Source organism: Xenopus tropicalis, chromosome 2 (genome assembly GCF_000004195.4).
Source record: "Xenopus tropicalis strain Nigerian chromosome 2, UCB_Xtro_10.0, whole genome shotgun sequence".
Lineage (NCBI taxonomy): Eukaryota > Metazoa > Chordata > Amphibia > Anura > Pipidae > Xenopus > Xenopus tropicalis.
Genome location: NC_030678.2, coordinates 67775547 through 67802707, shown reverse-complemented (window position 1 = coordinate 67802707; position 27161 = coordinate 67775547). Strand labels below are relative to the sequence as shown.

Genomic DNA, 27161 nt, shown 5'->3' with positions numbered 1-27161 from the left:
CTGCCCTATGCTGCCTGTGTGTGCCATACTCTGCCTGCCCTACCCTGCCTGTGTGTGCCATACTCTGCTTGCTGTATGGCACACACAGGCAGCATACAGTGACACAATACTGGCACTGCTCCTACAGTCTGCACAATAACTATATATTAAAAAACATTTAATTGCAGTACCACCTCAGTATATGTTGTTTATGTAGTGTACAGGGATTATTTGTGGGTTTCTACTGCTCCTACAGTCTGTCTGAGGTGTGAACAGGGGAACAATGTGGGTGATTACAGTCTGAGCCTGAGGTGTGAACACTGCAGGGGGTGAACAATGCAGAGATTAAAAAGTGTGAACAACACAGGGGATTACATTTTTAAACAATACAGAGGGTTTACAGCCTGAATCTGAGGTGTGAACCATGCAGGGGGGCAGTTAATCACAGTACTGATACCATTTAAAGCTTACACAAGAGTAAGCCATCAAAGCAGCTAGACAGGAGGGGAGCCACACAGAGGGGAGCCGCCAGTTGGACAGCACTGCAATAGAAACTCAGCTCTAGCAGTCTGCTTCAATTTTTTTTCTCCTAACCTCCTATCCTGAGCTCAGCTCTAACAAAGCAGAACTTTTATCAAAGCCAGTTATGCCTGAGTGAGCCTGTATTCTTGATGAAATGTATGCTGAATAATGGTCTTGTGTGTGAATGCTGTTTGTGGATTTAAATGTATCTAATTATGTATGAGAGAAATAATGTCCACCGGATAAAAGCTTCTATTTGCTTTAGGAAAATGTGATGGTGCTAGCAAGCGGAGGGGATATATGCAGTAAAAATAATGCCATTTGGGTGGGGGAGATGTGCCTAACTGATATACATTGTAGGCAAATGTAGGCTTTACATGTCCTTTAATAATGTTCGATTAGTACACATTAAGATGACTTTACAGGCTGGTACATATTTATGTAACCTATATTTAAAATCAAGAGTGTGATTGGGAGAACAATGGTATAACTTTTACTGAGCAGTCTTTAAAGTTCTAATACAAGAGCCTACCAGTAAAACAGATCATAGTATCTTTTTTTGTTAATCTTCCGTGCAGTAAAAGTTATTTTTCCATGTTTTGGCAGTGAATATACACAACATATGATCATCACAGAAGTGCTTTAAGGTTTGTAAACCTTTCTAAATTCTCAATATTACCGCATACATATACCTTAACTAGTCGTTTGTTTTATACACAAGTCCTAAAACTAAATTATGAGAATCTAGTTAAACAAATTAGTTAAAAACAAAAGGTGGAAAAGGATCCAAAGTTCAATTTTTTAAATAGTTTATTAATACTAGCAGTTTTGGACCTGTGTTTTTTTGTACGCAATTTGGATGTTCACCCATTTATTATACAGTGAAAAGAGTTCACAAAAATTCAAGCACCACTAAAGGCTGATTAAGATGAGATGGTTCTCATGCAAAGCGAGGCAACACTTTTAAGGGTGCTCTCTTACTTGCATGAAGATCTGTGCTCGGGGGGAAGAGTGTACCATGTTATTCACCATGCTGATCAGAGTCTCACTCTCACTCATCTGCGTCAGGCAAGAGAGGAAAGACAATGTAAGGATAATCAGCTCAAAGCTAAGACATTCTGATACAGGTCCTCAACCCCATGTCAAATGAGGTTTTAGAAGCGTATCATAATGTGTGTTCATCATTATAACATTTCCTTTTAGGATAGATTATGGAAATAAAAAGCAACTAGATCTTGGGCTTCAAATCTAAAAAATAAACATTAAGACACTCTGATGTATACAGTATGTTTGGACAAGACTAAGAGGTACCAGTGCTGCTAAAGTCTATGCAAAAAATGTCTACCATAAACCAATGCTGCAATGAGACACACCTTGTCTCAAATAGCATAATGCCCTTTGTACTAGTAATGCACAAAGGTAGAGGTGAAAAACTGGGAAAGCAATAGCACCTCAACTCCTTCTCCCACTAAATATTATACATATAAAAAAGTTAATCTAAAATAATAAACTATGCTGTCCTGCTTTATTGTCTAATGACAGATAAATAAAAAACAACTTCAAATTAAAAACAGTATTTTTCATTGATACAAATTTGAACCCTCCTAATTCTTATTTATATTGGTTATAATGATCAAATTTAAATGAGAATTAAAACACCCCATGGGTCTTTGACTTTTATCACCAGTCCACGAATTACTGCCATGGAACCTGTGAAGAGAAGTGACAATGCCAAACATGGCAACCACTAACAGCCATGGTGTTTGGAAGCAGATATGAGAGACCAGTTCACTTGGTGGTGTGGAGATGCATTTGAGCAGTGAACAGGGGAAACACTGTATTTAAAAACATCATGGATTTTACTTTTGACTTAAATCACAGATGACAAAACGCCCAAAAATGCCCTTGCATTGGAATGATATAAATTGCTATGATATACATTTTGATAATGTTGCGCTATTGCTGTCAAATGTATCTTTATTCAAATGTATTTTGCAGGGCTCTAAAACATAATTAATGAATATGCGTAAAAAAATATGCGCATAACAATTTATGTTGTATTTAAATTATATATCCCATGGAAAATAGAGAGAAAGGCAGAGGGCTCCACTTTCTTCCTTTTTTCACTTTCTTTTTTTTTTCACTTTCTTCTTATTTTGTGTAATGAGTCTCTTTGCTAGCAGCAGTACTTCCTGGAGGAAAAGGATTTGGTATTGGTTTAGATTTAAATCTTGCAACACAGCAAGAATACATAACTTTGTATCTTTATAACCTGATTTGAAGAACTGGTTTTAAAACATTTTTTATTTTTATCCAGTATGGGACAATCTGGGCACAGTTCCACATCATGTGTATAAAGGTCCCTTTATCTTGCCCACAAAGGGTACAAATATCTGGGATATTGGGATTGATGCGGTGTAGTCTAACTAGAGTGTAGTACAACCTGTTAAGGTACATATATTTCCCAGTTTAGCAATCTGGGGATATTCAGAGTTGTGCAATAGCGGAGTAGCTTGTGGTGGGATAAACTTGCAGGCACTTGAACACACCTTCCTCATTGTTTGAAACAGGGGACAAAGCAAGGCAGAGGAGCAGGGGGAGGCAAATTTACAAGGACCCAGCTATCAGGATTAGTAGTACTAAAGCTGGTTAACTGGGCCCATAGGGAATGGAGAGTCTTATGGGTAGCAAGATAATAGAGATATATATTTGGGAGGGCCAGACCAGCTTTGGATTTAGGTCTCATAAATTTCCCTAGCTTTAGTCTGGGTCTTGAGTTAGCCCATAGTAACTGGCATCTACCATACTGAAACAAAGTTTGGGTACCCACAGCGGAGTGTATTGCAGTGCGTACAAGTGCGTAAGCATTTTAATCAAGTGGAGCCTGACCATGGGACTTATGAGTAGGTTTGCCCAAGACTTCATTCTCTCTATACACCAATTAGGGACAGGGTCCAAGTTTAAAATAGCATATTAATTGTGAGGCAGTTATACTGATCTTAAGTTATGTAAATTCTGACACTTCCTGGAAGGGAAAGGATACAGTATATTCCAATACAGTAGGGGGAACCCTCCCTTTCTGAAGTCATGTGCTGAAATAGTTTTCTTTCAAATTCCTGTTAAGACCAGTTAAGACAGGATAATAGGGCCTACATGCTAAACTGCATGAGCATCTTAACTGAATTATGACCAAAAAAAGCATCCTTAGCCAGATGATCCCATTAGGTAAACATACCTTTTTTTTGTTATAATAGTACAGGTTTGTGCATCCAACAGATTTGCCAGATTGTGTGAAGAAGATGGGAGCCTGAACTCTGGACTGGCGGTTCTAGATGAGGCTGAGACCAGTTTCTCTAGTAGCAGTGGGGAGGAGAGCAGAGCTAGGCCTAAATGCTTTGCTGTCTTTCTGGTGCCAGAGTTCGGCATATGGTTGATTGGGTTGACAAATTTTTGGGTGGGCCTGGGTATGACCCATCTGTCTTGGTACTAATGAAAAAATGAATGGTAGGTGAAGGGCCTGAAAGAGTGAGTTCAGGCATCTAGGCTCTAAGATTAAGGAAAGGTTTTCCAATATAATTTTTTCAGAAGTTTTGCCGGTGCCACATGCAAGTTTAGGGAGACAGTGGGAGCTTAGGGAGCTAAATATGTGGCTAAAGTTTTGGTGTAGAAAGGAAGGGTTTGGGTTCCTAGAGCACTGGGCTGACTTTTCTTTGGGGTACAATCTTTATAGCCATGACGGATTGCACCTCAATGGAAGGGGATCGGCTGTGCTAGGGGAGAGAATGGTTAAGAGGCTGGAGGAGTGTTTAAACTAGACAAAGGGAGGGTTAGCTAGAGTTTTATGGGAAAGCTAGTGTAGACGAGCAGTGGGATAAGCAAAGGGTCATGGGGGAGGAGTGATAGGGGCATATAGTTTATCAGATAAGGAGTTTCCATTATTACAAGGGAAACAGGCTAATATTCCCCTTGGCTCTAACTCTCCGTTAACTAATGTAAATATAATGGAGAAGTAGTAATATCCGCTGCATGCTGGGCTAATGCACGGAGCTTGTCGGGTAAATTAGGGGAGCTGCAGGCTATTGCATGTATTGAAAATGATGATTTACTTGATTTAATCACTAAGACCTTGTGGGATGAAAAATGCGACTGGGTTGTGAATTTAAATGGTTACACACTTTTTAGGGGGGACAAAGGGATTAAAAAAGATGGAGGGGTATGCCTTTATGTAAAGTCAGATTTGAAGCCATGTGCTAAAGACAATACCAAGGAAAATGTGGAATCTCTTTGGGTAGAAATGTCAGAAGGGCTAAAGGTCACAAAGAAAATGATCATTGGTGTATGCTATAAACCACCCCGTATAAGTGAGGGGGATGAGGCCCAGCTACTGTTGCAAATGGAGAATGCTTCACAACAAGGTCAAGTTGTTTTTATGGGGGACTTTAATTACCAGGACATTGACTGGAGTAATGGGGTGGCTAAGTCAGAAAAAGCTAGTAGGTTTGTAAATATGCTAAATGACAACTTTTTATTTCAGGCAGTTCAAGAACCTACTTGGAATTACTCTATTTTGGACCTGGTAAGATCTAACAATACTGAATTCATCTATAACATTTGTGTGGGTGAGCATTTGTGGAACAGTGATCATAACATGGTTTCCTTTGAGATAATGCTGCAGAGACAGCTCTATAAGGGATTAACTAAAACACTCAATTTTAGATGTGCAGACTTTGCCAGTATAAGGGCATCTCTGCAATGTGTCAACTGGGAAAGACTTTTCATAGGGTTAGACACAAAAGGAAAATGGAACATCTTTAAAACATTGCTTAGCAAGTTTACATATCAGTATATTCCCCTTCTAAGCAAGGAGAAGCATTGAAAAGCAAAACCTTTATGGCTGAATAAAAGTGTTAGTGTTGAGGTTGGTAAGAAAAAAACATGCTTTTAAAGCATTCAAGTTACCAGGGACTTCAGAATCTTTCATTAGGTACAAGGAAGCAAATAAAGCATACAAAAAAAGCTATCAGGCAAACTAAATTAGAGATGGAAAGGGGTATTGCAGCTAGGAGTAAAAATAATCCAAAATTATTTTTTAAATATGTGAATAGTAAAAAAAAGAAGCAAGAAGGGGTGGGAACCTTATTATCACGGGGTGTCAGTTGGTTGGTGAAGCAGAAATTTTGAACTCTTATTTTCAATCTGTCTATAACATCTAAGGAGCCAGCTAATGAAGGCTTCCCTTTTAATATACCCAGTTCTAATAATATAGCTACTGACGCATGGGTCACTCGGGAGGAAATTCAAAAGAGACTTGAACATGTAAAGGTAAACAAAAGTCCAGGACCTGATCGGATTCATCCAAGGGTATTAAACAAGCTTAGTGCTGTGATTGCCAAACCACTTCAATTAATTTTTCAGGATTCATTGAGGTCTAGCATGGTGCCTAGAGACTGGTGAAATGCTAATGTGGTGCCATTCTCAGCCTGAAAAGTATAGGCCTGTTAGTCTAACATCGGTAGTAGGAAAGCGTTTGGAAGGGGTAATAAGGGATAGGGTACTTGAATACATAGCAGTTCACAATACTATAAGTTTGTGCCAGCATGGTTTTATGCGTAACAGATCTTGCCAGACTAATTTAGTTGCCTTTCATGTGGAGGTGAGCAGGAACCTCGATGCTGGAATGGCAGTTGATGTCATCTACTTGGACTTTGCTAAAGCATTTGATACAGTACCTCATAGAAGGTTAACGATAAAATTGAGGAATATTGGCCTAGAACATAAGAGAGTTGGGTCCCCACTTGCGAAATAATAATCTTAATTGTTTTTCACATTTTAGCATTTTTTACATAGCCTACTTAAATATGTCTTTGTTTTACTAATTTTTGCTTTATTTTTGTAGTAAATGGTTTTCAAGAGCACATCTGCAAGCCTCTCAATTATCTCACCTATGTTACCACCATTTGTAAGAATAAGCTGTTGACCTGGGGCCTTATTTATGATTGCTCAAGTCTTCAGGCTCGGTTGAAATTTTGTGTCCAAACTTTTTGCTAATTCACACTGGGTTACAGACCCGTCAGTCAGTATTTATTTATTTTGCTTTATTGAACAAACAACAAGTAACGCTGAGTAATTTTTCTGTTTCTTCAGCCACGGGTAATCCTGGCATTAGAATAAAGTGTGCCATTTTAATGAAGCGATTAATACAAACAAATATGGTAGTCATTTGTTTAAAAACTGGAAGTTACACAATAAGGTCCATTGCTACTGAACCCCAAGGACGAGTTGGTATTGCCAAAGGTTTTAATAATCCCACCTGAGAAGTGCAAGGTTCCTTGGTTTGAGCACAAACATTACATAGTTACATAGGGTTGAAAAGTCCATCAAGTTCAACCCATCCAAGAAAACCCAGCGCACACAACCCACACCTATACACTCACATACATAAACTATATATACAACCACTAATACTAACTGTAGATATTAGTATCACAATAGCCTTGGATATTCTGATTGTTCAAGAACTCATCCAGGCCCCTCTTAAAGGCATTAACAGAATCTGCCATTACCACAATCTCTAGAAAGGGCATTCCACAACCTCACTGCCCTCACCGTGAAAAACCACCTACGCTGCTTCAAATGGAAGCTCCGTTCCTCTACTCTAAAGGGGTGACCTCTGGTGCGTTGATTGTTTTTATGGGAAAAAAGAACATCCTCCATCTGCCTATAATCCCCTCTAATGTACTTGTACAGAGTAATCATGTCCCCTCGCAAGCGCCTCTTTTCCAGAGAAAACAACCCCAACCTCGACAGTCTCACCTCATAGTTTAAATCTTCCATCCCCTTAACCAGTTTAGTTGCACGTCTCTGCACTCTCTCCAGCTCATTAATATCCTTCTTAAGGACTGGAGCCCAAAACTGCACTGCATACTCAAGGTGAGGCCTTACCAGGGACCTATAAAGAGGCAAAATTATGTTCTCATCCCTTGAGTCAATGCCCTTTTTTATACAAGACAGCACTTTATTTGCTTTAGTAGCCACAGAATGACACTGCCTGGAATTAGACAACTTGTTATCTACAAAAACCCCTAGATCCTTCTCCATTAAGGAAACCCCCAACACACTACCATTCAGTAGATAGTTATATTATTTCTACCAAAATGCATAACTTTGCACTTATCAACATTGAACCTCATTTTCCAGTTTGCTGCCCAGTTTTCCAATTTTGTCAAATCACTCTGCAAAGCAGCAGCATCCTGCATGGAACTTATAGTTTTGCACAATTTTGTGTCATCAGCAAAAACAGAAACAGTACTCTCTATGCCCACCTCCAGGTCATTAATAAACAAGTTAAAAAGCAAAGCCCCAAGGACTGACCCCTGCGGTACTCCACTAACCACACTGGTCCAATTAGAAAATGTTCCATTTACCACCACTCTTTGTAATCTATCGTTCGGCCATTTCTCTATCCAATTACTAATATTATGTTCTAGGCCAATACTCCTTAATTTGATTATTAACCTTCTGTGAGGCACTCTATCCCTTATTACCCCTTCCAAAAGTTTTCCTACTACTGATGTTAGACTAGCAGGCCTATAGTTTTCAGGCTGAGAACAGGATCCCTTTTTAAATAACGGCACCACATTAGCAATCCGCCAGTCTCTCAGCACCATGTCAGACCTCAACGTATCCTGAAAAATTAAGTGAAGAGGCTTGGCAATCACAGCGCTCAGCTCATTTAATACCCTGGGATGAATCCCATTCGGCCCTGGACCTTTGTTTACCTTTACATGTTCAAGTCTCTTTTGAATTTCCTCCTGAGTGACCCATGTGTCAGTAGCTAAATTACTAGAACTGGGCATATCAAAAGGGAAGCCTTCATTAGCTGGCTCCTCAGATGTATAGACAGATGAAAAATAAGAGTTCAACATTTCTGCTTTTTTTTAATAAGGTTCCCACCCCTTCTTGCTTCATTTTTTTTACTATTTACATAATTAAAAAATAATTTTGGATTCTTTTTACTCTTAGCTGCAATATCCCTTTCCATCTCTATTTTAGCTTGCCCGTTTTTTTTGCATGCTTTATTTGCTTCTTTGTACCTGATGAAAGTTTCCACTGTCCCAGCTAACTTGAACATTGCAGGAAGAAAAAAAAATCTTGTGCATCCCTCCTGGAGGTAGGCCATCAAAAATTTCAAAGAAGTTATTCATATGTTCTTGAATTGTCCTTGATGGCCAGCCAAAGGGGAGTCATGGACTAACTTAAAAATTTCAAACCGAAAGGAAGAGGGAATATAAAAGTTTTCCTTAAAACCTCCATAAATCATCCTGGAGAAGAATCTAAAGTCAGTAAGCTGAAAATTATGATCATAAGCTTTCTGAATCTTCTCTTCTACTGTAAGACAGACTGAATGATTTACAATATTTTGAAATAATGGTGGTTTCACAGTCCCTCACTCTTGCCATCTGAAAATAATCTTGATAGAGCATCAGCTTTGTTGTTTTTAAATCCAGGCCTAAAAGTAATTTGGAAATTGAACCATTGCCCAGCGGCCAATGTAGAATGACCTTAATCTTTTCTGGGTCCATCTCAATTCCTGAGGAGGAAATAATATATCCTAAGAACTGGATCTTTAAACATACCAATTCACACTTTTGGGTTTAATATATAAAAATTTGCAATGATGCCCTTTTGCAGATTTTCGTCAATGTAATCCTTCAATGCTTTAAGTTAAGGTTAGGAAAATGAATAAATTCTCCCAAAAGGAATTTGAACTCCAGGTAAGAGATTTATGGGACAATCATAAGATCTATGAGGTGGCAGGCGATCAGCATTTTTCTTTTAACAAAGGTCTTCAAAGTCTTTTTAAGGATCTGGTAGAACATAATCCTTGGTTGTGAATTAAGGGGAACATAAGTCGGACAAGTACCCTGTTCCTGATCTCTCCTTTTCTGAATTTTTCTCTCAATCTTGATACATAATTCTGCCAAAACAGCTGGTGTTTCAACCTGCACTAACTTGTCCTTAATATACTCTGCGAGTCCCCAGTAAAAATGAAAATGTTGTGCCTCTTCATTGCAATCAACATCCTGTATTCATCTACGATACTCGGCTGAGTATTCTGCTACAGATCTTTTTCCTTAATGAAGATGCAGTAAAGCAGTTTTGGCTGTGACACTACTATTAGCATCCTCAAAAATTAGACTCATGTCAGTTAAAAATTCAGAAAGATTACTCAAAATTGGGTCACTATTTTCAAGAAAAGGGGAAACCCAGGGTCGTGCATCACCAAAGAAACACTTAGGCCAATTTTAACACGTTCTATCTGGTAACATTGCAGGGTAATGTGGAGTTGCATCCAGCATTGATTCAGGAACCCTCTAAACTTATTACCATCAAAATGTTCAGGTAAAGCAACCAAAATGTTGCTGGTGCTGTTTTCTCCTAACAGGGGCACCAGCCCGGGGTGCAAGGTAAGCGATTTAAGTCACTTGGGGGTGCCTAACATTTTGGCACCCCAAAGTGACTTAGCCTTTCCTTGTCCTTTAACAGCAATGGCCTTTTTAATAGCTGTCCTGTGATTACCAAGGCATTCCCTTAATGTTTTGATGGCTTTTCCCACATACATACAAGTCCACAGGAACAAAGCAAAATCTAAACAATAAAGTCCATTGTGCACATGAGTCTGTGATTAATTTTAAGCCTCTTGCCTGAATGTGGATGGGCAAAATTATCGCCAGTCATAATAGAGTACAGTTAATACATTTGTAACAGCTGTTCTTTGGTTTAGGGAGCCTAGGGGGCCCATTTACTTACTCACGAACGGGCCGAATGCGTCCGATTGCGTTTTTTTCGTAATGATCGGTATTTTGTGATTTTTTCGGAAAATTATCGCGACTTTTTCGTTACCAATACGATTTTTGCGGAAAAACGCGAGTTTTTCGTAGCCATTCCGAAAGTTGAGATTTTTTCGTAGCGTTAAAACTTGCGCAAAAAGTTGCGATTTTTTCGTAGCATTAAAACTTGCGCAAAACGTTGCGCCTTTTAAGTTTTAACGCTACGAAAAAAGCGCAACTTTTCACGAAAGTTTTAACGCTACGAAAAAATCGCAACTTTTGGAATGGCTACGAAAAACTCGCGTTTTTTCGCGCAAATCGTATTGGTAACGAAAAAGTCGCGATAATTTCCGAAAAGTCGTAAAGGCGCCGGAAAAATCGCAAAAAATACGAAAAAGTCGCAAAATGTTAGTTTTCCAATCGGAATTTTTCCAATTCGGTCGGAATTCGTGTCTTAGTAAATCAGCCCCCAGAACTTGTTTTAATATCACAAGTTGGAACATCTGTACAAATAAATAGATCCCTCAAATTAGGCCCCCTCCAGAACCCGAAAATCTGTGGTTTGCTATTTTTAAAAGGCATTTTTTCATCAGAGGAAATCGTGAGCCATAGGTTCTCTACTCATTTGCGTAATGTGTAACTGGCAGTGTAAAACTGTGAAATAAATTAAAGATTTTCATTTTTCTCGGGTGACATACTATTATTTGCTTTTAACCAATTACCTTCTCAAGACATTGGTCCTTCTCAAGAAAGGACCAATTATAGCCCTGGGAGCTAAATCTAGGGCCCATTTCTTCACACTGGGTTAAAGCAAATATCTCTGGGAGTAAGGAATATTATTGACCAGAGATTTAAGATGGAAACTGGCTGCATGAAGAATGCTGTTGCAGTCAGTGTCCTTTCTGAGAGCAGGATGGCATGCAGCTTGGAAAATATATACAGTATATATATTCAAGTACAGTAAGTGGGTTTCATACATTGGACATACAGAGTAACATATAAAGCAATCAATAACCGATACAAGAGGTGAAAAGAGCCCTGCCCAAAAGAGCTTACAATCTACACGGAGAAGGGTTGAAACACAAGGTGTGGGAGTGGGCAAGACCAGAGTTGTGAGAGGTGTGGCACAGGTTATTGCTTTTAGCAGCACACTGAGGTCATGTTAAATTAAATTAGGGTAAGCTTCTCTAAATAAATGTGTTTTTAGTGATCTTTTGAAGGCAGAGAGATTGGGAGAAAGTCTGACAGATTGTGGGAGCGAATTCCAGAGAAGTGGGGCAGCCCTTGCAAAGTCTTGAATGCGAGTGTGTGAGGAGGTGTCAGGATCTCACCCGTCCTGCTCCAGCGACGCGCCGATCCTTCTCGCTTTGGCCCAAGATGGCCGTGCGTTCCAAGTGTGCGTTCTAAGCGTGCGTTCCAGCGTGCACATGCGCAATAGCATTGTTGACGCGGAATGATGATGTTTTTGACGCAGGCGTTGTGACATAGGCGGAAGTGCACTATTTAGACCGGCTTCTGCTTAGGGTGAGTGCTCGGATATTCTGTCAAGCTTACCCAGAGCAGGAAACAGATATGCTGAGGAGGACTGCCCTTACAGCTTCCCACTGATAGGCTCAAGCTGCGGATGAGAGAGAGAGAAGTGGGGCGAGGTATGAGAGCCCAAGAAGGTCCCACGAAGATCTACGCTGAGCGGATCAATGGAGGTGATGGTGTGGCTAGGTGAACAGCTGGACAGCTACCACAATCGAATCCAGGCCAGGGGTCAGCAACGGGAGTAACGGCCAAAGTACAGAGAAGGATGATTCGCGGGATAAACAATCAGGCCAAGGGTCAGCAACAGTAGACAGATATACAGGTGAAGTACAGCAGAGGGTTTTCCAAAAGAATAGTCAGGCGGGCGAAAGTTCATTAACAGTAGACAACAGGCGAGGTACAGCAGAGGGTTCCCAAAGAGTGGTCAGGCAGGCGAATGTTCAATAACAATAGGCAAAATTAAAAATACACAAACAGCTAGGAAAACAATGTCCGATCCACACCAATTGGAACCGCCTAAGGAGGCAAGCATTCTGGAGACTCTGTCGCAGCAGATTTCTGTTCTCACACGGGCAGTTCAGGATCTCCAAAGCGGCTACCAGGATATCCAGTCTCAACTGGCTGAGTTGCCAACGGCTCAGTTGCTGCAAACTCCATCCACATCATCATCTGAAGCCTCTTCATTTTCACCTGTACTGCACCCTGAACCTAAGATCTACATGCCAGATAAATTTGCCGGAGACCGTAAGCAATTTCGGGCTTTCCTAAACAGTTGTAGACTTTTGTTTTCGATGAAACCTCAAACTTATGTTTTGGAGCAAACCAAAGTGGGGACTTTTATCTCTCTCCTGCAGGGGGAACCTCAGTCTTGGGCTCATTGCCTTTTGGAACTACATAGCCCTCTTTTGAAGGACAGGCTATGGCATCTCTCTATGATGACCCTCAGAGACCAGCCACCACTGAAGCTGCTATTCAGTCCCTCACGCAGGGGAAGCGCCCTGTGGAGGACTACGCTGCCGAATTTAGAAGGTGGGCTGGAGATACTAACTACTAACCGCCTTACGTCATCACTATCATTTGTGTCTCTCGGCCCAGCTAAAGGACAAGCTAGCTAGGGTTCGTGTTCCGAAGCCATTAGAAGACCTCATCCAACTTACTATCCAAATTGACAGACGGCTGAGAGAGAGGCACTCCGAAAAATTCTCTAGTCCTGTTTCGTGGGTTGTCCCGAAGGCTTCTCCACCAGTGGCTCCTTTCATTTCAACCGCAGAACCAGAACCCATGCAGCTTGGCTTGATTCGCCTTAGCATAACTCCTGAGGAACGGTTAAGGAGAAGGCGATTAAATCTTTGTTTATACTGTGGAGCAGCGGATCATCTATTAAGAACCTGTCCAGTCCGCCCTATAGGTAAAGTTACCTTCTGAAAACCAGAATTGGAGAGTCAGTTACAGTTTAAGAACGCCCAACACTCTTTCTCTCGTTACAGTGGGGAAGAAATTCTCTGCCAGTGGCGGCAATCCTTGACTCCGGGGCAAGTAGCGGTTTCTTGGACTCGTCTTTCGCTAGAACTCACAGCATACCTCTGCGTGTCAAACCTCAACCAGTTTTTATTAGAATGGCTGACGGATCACCTTTGGGTTCTGGTCCTGTTTTGAAAGAGACTCAACCATTAAATGTCTCAATAAATAACTCACATTTTGAACTTATTTGTTTTGATGTTGTGTCTTCACCGCTTTTCCCAGTCATCATTGGTCTACCTTGGTTGAGAGTTCATAATCCATTTATTGACTGGTCGCAAGGAACTTTGTCCTTTTCTTCTCCCTTTTGTCATAAGAACTGCCTCCGCAAAGACTCAATATTCCCTCAAGCGGTGGCTTGTACCACTGAAGTGGAGTCAAGACTCTTATCTTTGGTTCCAGCGGTTTATCACGATTTTCTTGATATCTTCAAAGAAAGACAAGCAGATATTCTTCCTCCTTGCCTTGCGATTGTCCTATTGATTTGCTGCCTGGGGCACCAATTCCTTTTGGTTGAATTTATCCACTCTCTGAGCGGGAGCTCACCGTCCTTCAAGAATACATGAAGAGAACCTCAGGAAGGGGTTCATCAAGCCTTCCACTTCTCCGGCAGGGGCTGGGATCTTCTTTGTGGAGAAGAAGGATCATTCAACTTCGCCCATGTATTGATTACAGGGACTTAAATAAGAGTACTATTAAGAATCGCTATCCCCTTCCTCTGATCCATGAACTTTTACCAGAGACTTCATTCCGCTACTATTTTTTCTAAGCTGGATCTTAAGGGGGCTTATAATTTGATTCGAATTAGGGAGGGCGAAGAGTGGAAAACTGCCTTCCGTACGTGCTACGGTCATTTTGAATATCTTGTCATGCATTTCGGCTTATGTAACACTCCCGTAACCTTTCAACATTTTACTAATTATATTTTTCGTGATATTCTAGATGTATTTGTGGTAGCTTATTTGGATGACATCCTTACCGACTCTACCTCCCTTGATGGCATCGTAGACACATGAGAGAAGTTTTTCCTCAGTTACGACTGCACAATCTAGTCATTAAGGGCGAGAAGTGTGAATTGGAAAGAGACAACATTGAATTCTTGGGATTTGTCATTTCTACCAAGGGAATCGTTATGGACTCTAAGAAGGTTTCTGCAATTCTTGATTGGCCTGTACCGACGGACTGCAAGGCGGTACAAAGGTTTGTGGGGTTGCTAACTTTTATCGTAAGTTCATTTGAAGTTTTTCTGAGGTCATTAGACCCATTACTGACTTAACAAAACAAAAGGTTAAATTCAAGTGGTCTCCACATGCTCAGGTTGCTCTTGATAAGTTAAAGAAGATTTTCAGCTAAGCTCCTGTTTTGGCTCATCCGGTGCCCTCCCAACCCTTTATCCTGGAAGTGGATGCTTCTGAATCGGCTGTAGGGGTGGTTCTTTCTCACCGCTGTGCCTCTCAAGGTCTTTTACATCCAGTGGCCTTTTTCTCTAGGAAACTATCAAAGACTGAACAGAATTATGATGTCGCTGACAAGAGAGTTATTGGCGATTAAATTAGCCTTGGAAGAATGGAGACATTTGTTGGAAGATGCGACACATCCCATCCTGGTACTTACAGATCATAAGAATCTAGAATATCTCCGCTCTGCTAAGATACTTAGAACCAGACAAGCTCTGGGCTTTGTTTTTCTCTAGATTCCAGCTTCATATCACATATCGTCGAGGTTCAAAGAATACTAAGGCTGTTGCCCTATCACGGATGTACTCATTGAATTTTTCTTTGGTTACAGATCCTGCTCCTATTCTCCAGCCCAGCAGTTTTTTACTCATCCAAACTTCTCTGTTGCATAAGATCAAGCAGCACAACAATCCTGATGTTTCAGATACTATGCTCAAGCAACAGAATGGCTTTTACTTTTTCAGGAACAGACTCTTTGTTCCAGTGTATGTCAGACTAGATGCCTTAAAGAGTGTCCATGACTCGCCACTTGCTTGACATCTAGGTCTAAGAAAGACTTTGGATTTAGTCCGTCGTCATTTTTGGTGGCCTAAGTTGGGGTTCAATTGTTCTAAGTTTGTCCGGTCCTGTGAGGTCTGTGCCAAATGTAAGGGGACAACTTCTAAACCCTTGGGGCTTCTTTATCCTTTACCTGTTCCGGTTCGCCCGTGGGTATCCATCTCTATGGATTTTATTACTGACTTACCTACTTCAGAGGGATTTTCTGCTATTTTGGTAGTGGTGGATCGTCTTACTAAATTAGCCCATTTCATTCCTCTATCTGGTGTTCCATCTGCTTCCATACTGGCCAAAGTCTTAATGAAAGAGGTTGTTTGTCTACATGGGTTACCTGAGGATATCATCTCTGATCGAGGAGTACAGTTTACTTCTAAATTCTGGCGAGCTTTGTGCAAAGGGTTATAAATTGATTTGTCTTTTTCCTCGGGCTACCATCCGCAGACTAACGTACAGAAGGAAAGAACTAATCAGACTTTAGAACAGTACTTAAGGTGCTCTTCCTGTTTTCTTCAAACTGATAGGGCTTCTCTTCTTCCGATGTTCGCCTACAATAACTCCATTCATTCATCCACCAAACAGACTCCATTCTTTTCCAACATTGGTTTCCACCCTATTATGATTCCTGGGATTCCCCAGGATGTATCTGTTCCTGCGGCCCAAGACAGACTTACTTTTCTAGCTACAAACTTGGGTACTCTTTGCCAAAACTTACTTAAAGCCCAATCAAATTTTAAGTTTTTTGCGGATAAGAAGAGGAATCCAGATCCAGAATTCAAAGTCAGAGACAAGGTGTGGCTCTCTACTTTAAACTTAAGACTTACTTGTCCCACTAAGAAGCTTGCTCAACATTTTATTGGGCCTTTTGAGATCCTTCAGAAGATCAATCCGGTTTCTTTTAAACTCCTGCTCCCTAAGAACTTGCGCATTCACCCAGTTTTTCATGCAGCCCTTCTCAAACGCTTTGTTCCAAGTCAGTTTCCTGGTCACGGATCCCTTTTACCGGATCCCGTGGTTATCTCGATTCACAACGAATATGAGGTGGAATCAATTGTGGACGTGGGGAAGTGCAGTACCTTATTAAATGGAAGGGGTTTGGTCCGGAAGAGAATTCTTGGGAACCAGCAGTTAATGTACATGCTCCAAAACTGGTAAAGACTTTTCATCAAAGATTTCCAGACAAGCCTGTTCATTTTCACATCCGGAAGCCGCCTCTAAGGGGGGGGCAATGTCAGGATCTCACCCGTCCTGCTCCAGCGACGCGGCCATCCTCCTCGCTTCGGCCCAAGATGGCCGTGCGTCCCAGCATGCATTCCAAGCGTGCATTCCATGCATGCGCAATAGCATGGTTGACGCGGAATGATGATGTTTTTGATGCAGACGTTGTGACATAGGTGGAAGAGCACTATTTAAACCAGCTTCTGCTTAAGGGTAAGTGCTCGGACATTGTTTTCCTAGCTGTTTGTGTATTTTGAATTTTGCCTATTGTTATTGAACCTTCGACTGCCTGCCTGACCACTCTTTGGGAACCCTCTGCTGTACCTCGCCTGTTGTCTACTGTTAATGAACTTTCGCCCGTCTGACTATCTTTTGAAAACCCTCTGCTGTACTTCGCCTGTATATCTGTCTACTGTTGCTGACCCTTGGCCTGATTTTTTATCCTGTGAATCATCCTTCTCTGTACTTCGACCATGACTCCCGTTGCTGACCCCTGGCCTGGATTCGATTGTGGTAGCTGTTCACCTAGCCGCACCATCGCCTTCATTGATCCGCTCAGTGTAGATCTTAGTGGGACCTTCCTGCGCTCTCATTTCTCGCCCCACTTCTCTCTCATCCGCAGCTTGAGAGTACCAGTGGGGAGCTGTAAGGGCAGTCCTCCTCAGCATATCTGGTTCCTGCTTTCGGTAAGCCTGACTGGAGGGAATGAGAGAGGAGTTGAGGAGCAGGTCAGTAGAGGAGCGTAACAAGTGGGTTGGATGGCATCTAGAGATAAGTTCAGAGATGTAGGATGGGGCAGAGTTATGGACTGCTTTGAATGTGAGAGTCATTAGTTTGAATTTTATCCTGGATGGTAGGGGAAGCCAGTGCAAGGATTGGCAGAATGGTATGGCAGAGGAAGAGCGGTTGGAGAGGTGTATGAGCAGTTATTCATTATGGACTGGAGAGAGGACAGTCTTTGGAGGGGAAGACCACTTAATAGAGAGTTACAGTAGTCCAGGCGAGATATTATAAGAGAGTGAATAAGAATTTTGGCAGCATCTTGGGTGATAAATGATCATATTTTGGAAATATTTCTTTGGTGAAAGTGACATGATTTAATAAGTTACTGGATATGAGGAGTGAAGGACAGGGCAGAATCGAGTATAACCCTAAGGCACTGGGCCTGGGGAGATGGGGTGATGGTAGAATTGTTAACCTTTAGATTGTTTAAGGTACCAAGAAAACCTTCTAGCTCTCACCTCCACACTACCCCAAAAAACAGATCCCAATCCACTTCTGAGCGAAATAACAGCAAAAAGCTGCTACTATTTCCCAATATTGTTGGAGTGCTAATAATAGCTTTCTGCAAAGCATTTCACCTCAGCAGGTTTCATCAAGCAGCTATTTTATGGAGGCTGTTATTCCCGCTTTCTTTATACAACCGTTCTTAAAGGGCCAGTTATCAAAAACACTTAAAACATATAACTTATATAACTACATAACTTCAAAGATACAATTCCTTTATATAGGGGCAATAAAATAACAATTCTTATTACGTACTTATTCTAAAAACGGAGACAATTTACTGTTCTGACCTTTAGGTTGCAAAGTTCTTAAATGAAATATCCACTCCTGTTCTCTCAGTACATCTCAATAATGTATCCCTATTTCCCCCTTTCTTATTCACAGGTACCAATCAATAACAGTAAAACACAATTCTTTAACATTTCATTTATGCACTAACTGAAAATGCTCATTCAGGTAGGATGTTTCCCCTTTTTCTACTATTTTACCTCTCCTTATATTACTTAAATGTTCACCCATCCTAGTTTTTAATGGGCAAATCCTTTCCCCCATATATTGCAAAAGACATGTACATTGAATCAAATATATAACATTTGATGACTGTCAAAGTATCTTTTTATCTCATAACTTTTAGATTCAAAAATGATTTAAAATGTGTACTTTTTTTATCTATTCACATTCAGAACAATGACCGCATGGAAACATCCGGTTAAACTTAAGAAAAGTAAATCCTTCAGAGCATGGCTTTCTACACTTCTTTAGTTGACTAGGAGCTATGAGGTCCTTTAATGTGGGGGCTCTTTTAAAAATGACATTCGTTCTCTCATCCAAGATTTTACATAAAACCCTATCCTCCAGTAATCTATGCCAATGTTTTTTAATTATATTGTAAACCATGGTGGGGAAGCACTAAGCCCTGTAAATGAAATCATTTTCCAGGTCAGGAAACACTTATCCCAAGAAAAGCTACCATGCATGGAGGTACCAGTCTTTATTACTATGACCATAGGTAAACAATTAGGACCACTTCATGCGGTTTACATTGACACGGTATGGTGGCTTGTCAATTTTATAACTTTGTAACTAAAAACCCTGTTTTGTAAACACTTGAATAGATACTTAATTACTTGCATTAATACTATATTACGGTTTCTGTAAATACTTGCACCTGCACGGATGCAGTTACACTAGTATAACAGGGAACCAGGGAATGTGCATTTATCAATCCCCCCTGTTGCATGCTTAAAGCAAATTTGGGCAGTTCAGTCACGCTCAGGGGCGAGCCAAGCCCCTGCAATGACCCCCCCCCCCGTTGGCACGCATGGGGTGGGTGCGATGGGTCTTTGCCCCAACGCTAATGACAAGCGGCGGGGGCAATGACAAAGGAGGAGGACTAGGGGTAGGCAGGAAAGGCTCCTGCCTGGCGCCCCCTAATCGTTGCGCCCTAGGCAGCTGCCTCTTCTGCCTACCCCTAGTTCTGGCCCTGGTCACGCTTCCATTGTACTGCAATATTTTTTTCATATCTTTGGAGTGCTCCCCCTTTTGTATGTTTGTGGTTTAGCAGAGTTATTCTGCAGGAAAAAATGGCCAAACTTCAATGCGGTTTTAGCACCCCCACCTTTAAATGGTTGTATTATGCCTTTAGAAAAAGGGGTTGTTGTCCTGGCCAGTCTCTCTCCAGCAGGGGAGAATTAAGCCCGTGGAACCAATGCTGTGGTTTTGGCAGCCTCTTTACTTATAAAAGCTAATGGTGGAGGAGAACTAAGCCCTGTGGCTGAAACCAATGCCCAGGACAGGAGACACTTATCCCAAGAAACAGTACAATGCAGGAAGGTGCCAGCCTTGACTATGACCTTAGGTAAATGTGTGTTATGGTGGCTTGTCAATTTTATGATCACAACTTTGTAGCTTAAATCCCCTGTTTTTTAAACACTTGCATAGATACTTAACTAGAAAGGGAAGTTTGAGAACAAATTTCATGTTGGTTTGAAAACCATGAAGTAACTTTTTCTAACCTTGGACCATAGTTATATAGTAAAAAGCAATGTGCAAAGTTTGGGGACCCTGCTTTTAATAGTGTCCGAATGGCAGCAATTCAAATTTCCCCACTAAAAGTAAACGAGTGACATCGGATTGGCGGTTGGTGGCTCTGCCCACTTTTTATAACCTGGACCTGCAGTTACCCAGTGACTAACTCTACAAAGTTTAGGGACCCTAGGATTAATAGTTAAAGAACGGCAGCAGCTTAAAGAGTCACCCATACATAAAAAGCTGAACAATAAAAGTCCTTTTCAAGTTAAACATGAAACCCAAATTCCTTTTTTTAATAACACATCCATACCAATTATAAAGCCATTTAAAAATCCCAGCTGTCAATCATATATTACATGCCCTGCCTCTATGCTTTATAGAGGAGTGGGAGACAATACCTTTTGCTTTCCATTCAGCACTTCCTAGATGTCACTGCCCTTCTCACTTTTCCCCTCCCTCCTCATCACATAATGCTGTAGCCAGTGCATGGGTATGGATATCTGGTCCTTCAACAAGATTTTGGGGTGATCCAAATATAGAGGAGAGCACCATAAAGCAGAATTCTGCTAAAATGCTATTTATTTCAGACCAAAATACACAACATGTTTCGGGCAATGTGACGCCCTTTATCACACTTGATAAAGGGCGTCACATTGCCCGAAACATGTTGTGTATTTTGGTCTGAAATAAATAGCATTTTAGCAGAATTCTGCTTTATGGTGCTCTCCTCTATATTTGGATTGTATTGAATGGCTCAGCGGTGTGCCTTGCGAGGATTGATGCATCAAGCCTGATCTAAGGGCTGTGCGGTTGAATACCTATTTGAAGATTTTGGGGTCATGCAAAGCTTGCCTTACTAACAGTGTCCACAAAATGGCAGCTGCCTGCTTGCTGTGTTTGAGAAGTTCCAAGAATGAAAGAAAAAGGATTTATACTATCTATATAGTGTAAGTGAAGTTTATTTTGCTCAGCTAACATTACAGAAAAGAATTTGGAGTTATCCTTAGGGTGACAGGTCCCCTTAAAATTTAAACCAATAAAAGTCAATAGGTAAATTGTAATTGGTGGTTGGTGTGTGGATCTAAATTTACAAAATATCACATCTAAAATTTAAAAAAAAACATGTAAAATCCAGGAAAGATAAAACTCTTACACAGTTTGAGCACATAAATACAATTAAAATTGATATTATGCCCCGTATTCCATACATTTTCCAAACTCTCCCACTCCCTGTAGTAACTACAAACTAAATAAACACTTTGGGGTTGATTCACTAAAGTGCGTTAAAATGAGCGCAATTTATAGCATGCGTTAAAAATGTTATTGCTTCTTATTTTTTGCGACTTAACACACGATTCACTAGAAGGACATGCGATAAAATTTAGACACAATGCTGTTTGCGTAATTTAACTCGTGATGAGCGTTTTTCTTGCGTTATTTTCCGCTGCGTGCATTACGCGCGTAACCATTACTTTCGGAAAACCGACTGTTCTGAAAATTACCATTTCCGTTAAAACTGGAGGATGCATCACTCTAGGGCCAACACATACTTGAAAAAATCCCACTGCAAAGTCCATGTTGTGTTGCCAAAAGCTCACAAACCACAATTTTCTTTAAGTATCGACCGCCCCAAGTAGGTGTTAATCTTCACACAAACTAATGCGATATTTAGGGCGTGTAACGCTTCATATGTGTTTGTGAATCATGCGTTAGGATTATTTATACATGTGATTTAACCCTCTAATGTGCACGAATTGGGCGTTAATTATCGCGTGCTTTTTAACGCAAAAAAGCATGTGATAAGCACTATCACACTTTATCATATCTATAGAACAGTGCTGTCCAACTTCTGTGGTGCAGAGGGCCGGAATTTTTCCATCCTACGTGGTGGAGGGCCGATAATAGAAGCCAGTTTTGACCACTCCCTTTTTAAAACCACACCCACTTGAAACCACACCCGTGTTATCACATGACCATACCCATATTTATGGTGGTAGTACAGCAAAAACCTGCCATACTCTGCCTTCCCTACCCTGCCTGTGTGTGCCATACTCTGCCTGCCCTATGCTGCCTGTGTGTGTGCCATACTCTGCCTGCCCTATGCTCCCTGTGTGCCATACTCTGCCTGCCCTATGCTGGCTGTGTGTGCCATACTCTGCCTGCCCTATGCTCCCTGTGTGCCATACTCTGCCTGCCCTATGCTGGCTGTGTGTGCCATACTCTGCCTGCCCTATGCTGGCTGTGTGTGCCATAGTCTGCCTGCCCTAACCTGCCTATGTGTGCCATACTCTGCCTGCCCTATGCTGCCTGTGTGTGTGCCATACTCTGCCTGCCCTAACCTGCCTGTGTGTGCTGGCTGTGTGTGCCATACTCTGCCTGCGCTATGCTGCCTGTGTGTGTGCCATACTCTGCCTGCCCTATGCTCCCTGTGTGTGCCATACTCTGCCTGCCCTATGCTGCCTGTGTGTGCCATACTCTGCCTGCCCTATGCTGGCTGTGTGCTTTTTTACAGTTTGCACAATTACTATATATTAAAAAACTTTTTAATTACAGTACCACCTCAGTATATGTTCTTTTTGTAGTGTGCAGGGTTTATTTGTGGGTTTCCACTGCTCCTACAGTCTGAGGTGTGAACAGGAGAACAATGTGGGTGATTACAGTGTGAGCCTGAGGTGTGAACATTGCAGAGCGTGAACAATTTAGGGATTAAAAGGTGTTTACAACACAGGGGTTTACATTTTTGAACAATAAAAATCTGAATCTGAGGTGAGAACCATGCAGGGGGGCAGTTAATCACAGTACTGATACCATTTAAAGTTTACACAAAGGTAAGTCATCAAAGCAGCCAGACAGGTGGGGGGCCACACAGAGGGGGGTCGCGGGCCGCTAGTTGGACAGCACTGCTATAGAAGGATCATAAACCACCACAGCAGTAGTTCTGCCCACATTTTAGGTAATTTCTTCATTTGTAATATTTCCTTATGTGTTTTGGGCTTTATGGTATCCTTGCAACCCCCCCCCCCCCTTCTCTGGTCACTTCTAATACTGTGTCCTTAATTTTGATATTCACTCTGATTCACCTCTGATTACATCACTTCCTCGTGCTGAGAGGAAGCAGTCACACTCATCTCAATGCAGGCCTATCCAAGCATCATTAGTATGTTTGCATTCTGTTTAATGCCTGCTCATTATATGCTGTGTATTTTGCTGTTACGTGCATTCTGGTTGTAGTTTGTTATTCAATATTTCTCAGCAGCCACCTGTTAGGCCTCAGTAGGACTGTAGAATGCATATCAGATATTCATATATGCTTATATTGTATTCAATCAATATTTTACATACCCAGAATGTATTCTGATACCATTGTACTGTTTGTACCTACAATTCTACCATCTTTTGATCATCATTAATCAAGTTCAGTACTTATACAGTGTGGTGATTGAAGGGTGAGTAAATTGCCTGTTGATTCACTTCTCAAAGTGATGCGAGCAGGACAGTAGAACAATGCTGGACGTGGGCTGTGCTCGGTCCAGGAACAACGCCACCATCGAGCAACGCGGTGCAGCCACAGCATCCACCACAGCATGACTGAAGGTACTAACACACTTAGGAACCGATTCACTAAAGGTCGTTAAAACTTAACGCATAGTTTTATGCATTAAAAAGTGTTTAATTAATGATTCATCAAAGTAATTTTGCATGCGTTACTACTTATATTGCATGCGCAAAAATCTCAATTATCGAAAGCGTTATGTCCATCGCATTGCGGTAATCATCTAATAGAAATAATACAAACTCATAATTCACAGACATATTTTAAGCGTTAAAAGGCTGAAATATTACGATAATTTGTGCTAATATTAACACCTACTAGGAGTGGGCGTCAGTTGGTGAGCGTTTGTGAAGCCTAGATGGAGTTTGCAGTTGGATTTTTCTTAGATTGTGAAGAAGAGAATCAAGTATTTGATCGTCCTAGAGTGATGCATGTTCAGGGAACCTGTCATTTTCAGAATGGTAGATTTCAGAAAGTAACGGTTAAGTGCATAATAGCGTGCGTTAATAGTGCATACCATAAAATATTGCATGCTTTAAAATATCGCTTAAAAATATGCCATCGCAAGATAAACAACAACAATAATTCATAATTCAGACAAGTGTCCTTTTTGTAAATCGATTGTTAATTCTCCAAATATAAGAAGTGATAATTCACTTCTTATATTTTAAGTGATTTTTAACCCATGCTAAAATTAACACTCGTTTTTTTCGACCTTTTGTGAATCAGCCTTAGTTACTCATCCACCAACACAAAGATGTCATGCTCATTGATCCCACACTTATCAGATAGCAGCACTGGCCAGAGCAAGAAGCAGAGATAAAGAAAGAAATGCATGTCTAGAAAGCTTCACTGGAAGTGTTGAGATTGAAAAAATCCGTAGCTGCAGCAGCTGCAAAAGCGTTAGAGGCTGCAATACATTCTGACTATGACATCAGTGATGAACCTGACATCCAGTTTGACGTAAAGTCTGAAACTGTTATACACTGAACTCAAGACTATGTACATGAACATTCCCAGACGCTCAGCTGACCCGATCCAGTCCCAGAGGCAGGAGACATCCGGCCATGCAGAGATGCAGGCCTGCCACTTCAGAGAAGTCCCCAGCAGAACTCCACTTACCAAGACTCTCCTTTCACTGCAGATACACCCCCTTATGCACCTCTGATGGGAAATCACAGCAACTATAAACTGTCACAGTTGCCTGCCAGCATGGGAAATCCTGCGACCAGCAACACGACACTCCACACAACACTACAGACAACCACAGATGGCCGGGGTCCAAATCAGGTAAACAAGTAAAACACGCTGTGTACATAAATGACTCTAGGAAGGGTCTGCAGATGGCGTGGCGAGCATAGAGTGTAACGAGATCCCAGATGACCAGACAACATAAACATCTGAGACAGTTAGCCAGTCAGACAGACAAGCTTGATCCTAATGCTCCCATTCTCATTTTGCTAACAAGGGACATCATTAGGATCCTCAAAGTAAGAGACCAGATGAAAGGGACACATGACTCTCCTTACGCCCAAAGACTAGACTTGGGTGGGTAATAGTATGCAATGTATGTTTAGGTGGTGTCCCCAAGCCAGACCTGGTGTGTAACCACTACACCAACACCTTAGATGACAGACTAAGATCCGTACCCACTACAACACAGGCAACTGACCTCTTGAAAAGAACAAGAGAGATGCTTGCATGCTCCTTCCTCTACATAAGATAGCATCTAACAGTAGTGAAGTCAAGAGGGCCTTCCCTTCCAAAGATTGGACAAGTGACTTAAGACACCTTGATTTCAGCGCTGATACCTTGCTCATTTACAGAAGCCTCGACACTTGAGGAAAACCATTTCACTCGTCGAGGAGTCCTCTCTACAGTGAACAGTGTGTATGACCCTCTGGGAATAGCTGCACCAGTCACCATTACAGGAAAAGCTCTTCTTCATGACCTTACAGCAGACACTCAAGACTGGGATGCACCCTGCCTGAAGAGAAGAAACAGAAGTGGGAAGACTTGTGAGAGTCCCTCCAACAGTTGAAACATATCAAGGTATCTCATGTTCCAATTTCATGCTCTAATGCTCAGTACAAAGAACTCTGTGTTATCAGATGCCTCTGTCCAGGCAATAGCAGCGGTAGCCTACTTAAATGTAGTTGACGCCAAAGGAAAGGCTCACCTTGGATTTGTCTTAGGAAAGGCAAAACTAGCTCCACATCCAGATCTCACTATCCCACAGCTAGAGTGCAGCAGTCCTTGTTGTGGACATAGCTGAATTTATAATCACAAAAATTGACTTGAACATAGACACTGTCTTGAACATAGACACTGTCAGCTATGTCACTGATAGTAAAATTGTCTTGGGTTATATTTACATTGAGAAAAGAAGATTTTATGTGTTTGTCAACAATCGAGTCCAGCACATAAGGAGATGCTCTCTTCCAAAACAATGGAATTATGTGCCAACAAAGGACTTCACAACAAGATCTGTCTCAGTAGCAGGATTCTATTTGGCTTGCGGGACTAACCTTCTTGGATAATTCACATCTGCCGACTGATCAGAGTAAGATCTTTGATCTGGTCATGCCAACTACAGATGCAGAGGTCTATCCTCAAATAACAACACTCATTACTGTGTACAGAGACAAGAGACTTGGATCTGAATGTTTTTGCAGATTCTCTAGCTGGAACACTCTGACGCAAGCGATTGCATGTCTCGTTCATGTTGCTCAGCTGATCAAGGTAAAAACAACAAACCATCCTGAACATTGTCAAGGTTGTCATCTCTCTGTAAAGCATCAAATCCTATTGAGACTTTTAAAGAGGCTAAGATAGCCATCATCAAATGTGTGCAAAAAGAAATATTCACTAAAGAGATCCACTGTATCTGGGAGAAGCAGAGCATTCCCAGTGACAGCCCACTTAGAGCTCTGGATCCCTTTATGGATGAAAATAGACTACTAAGGGTTGGTGGACACCTACACAATGCAGATCTAGAATGGGATAAAAGAAGAATAGTCATTATCTCTGGTCAGCCTCACATTGCCACCCTCCACTACCATACACCATCACAGCACCAAGGACGTCACATTACAGAGGGTGCTATTCGCACAGTAAGGTAATGGATATTGGGAGCTAAGAGGTGCGTTGCAAGTCTCATCTTCAGATGTGTCACTTTCCAAAAGCTCAGGAAGACCTGTGAAACACAAAAAAATGGCGGACTTAGCACCCAATAGACTCAGCACGGATCCTTTATTCACTCACATTGGCCTAGATGTATTTGGTCCATGGTCCATTTGCTCAAGGCGGACTCGTGGGGGTCAGGCTAACAGCAAAAGGTGGGCGATTCTCTTTACTTGCCTCAGCGTCCGTGCCATTCATGTGGAGGTAATAGCGTCAATGGATGCTTCAAGTTTCATAAATGCCTTGAGGAGGTTCTTCACTTTCCGTGGTCCAAAAAAATAAATCAGATCTGATCGAAGAACAAACTTAATTCAAAATATCCTCCAACCTTATAGATGAAAAGGTAGACTGCTTCCTTTCAAAGCAAGAAGATCTTTGGATTTTCAACCCCCCTCATGCCTCTCACATGGGAAGAGTGTGGGAAAGGATAATTGGAGTCACAAAGTGGATACTAGATTCCATGTTTTTGCAACAATCTTCTAAGCTTACCCATGA

At 41.4% G+C, this 27161-nt stretch overlaps 1 protein-coding gene across 22 annotated transcripts in view; it reads right to left on the bottom strand.

Moving 5' to 3' along the window:
- plekha6 (pleckstrin homology domain containing A6) overlaps positions 1 to 27161 on the bottom strand; it is a 312036-nt gene that overhangs the window by 182028 nt on the left and 102847 nt on the right. For 19 of the 22 annotated variants that reach the window (XM_018091023.2, XM_012955768.3, XM_012955648.3 and 16 more), the window contains 1 exon segment: positions 1483 to 1560. The exons of the other annotated variants lie outside the window; for them this stretch is intronic. In XM_018091023.2, the coding sequence (XP_017946512.1) occupies positions 1483 to 1560 (78 nt within the window). 22 annotated transcript variants of the gene reach the window in all.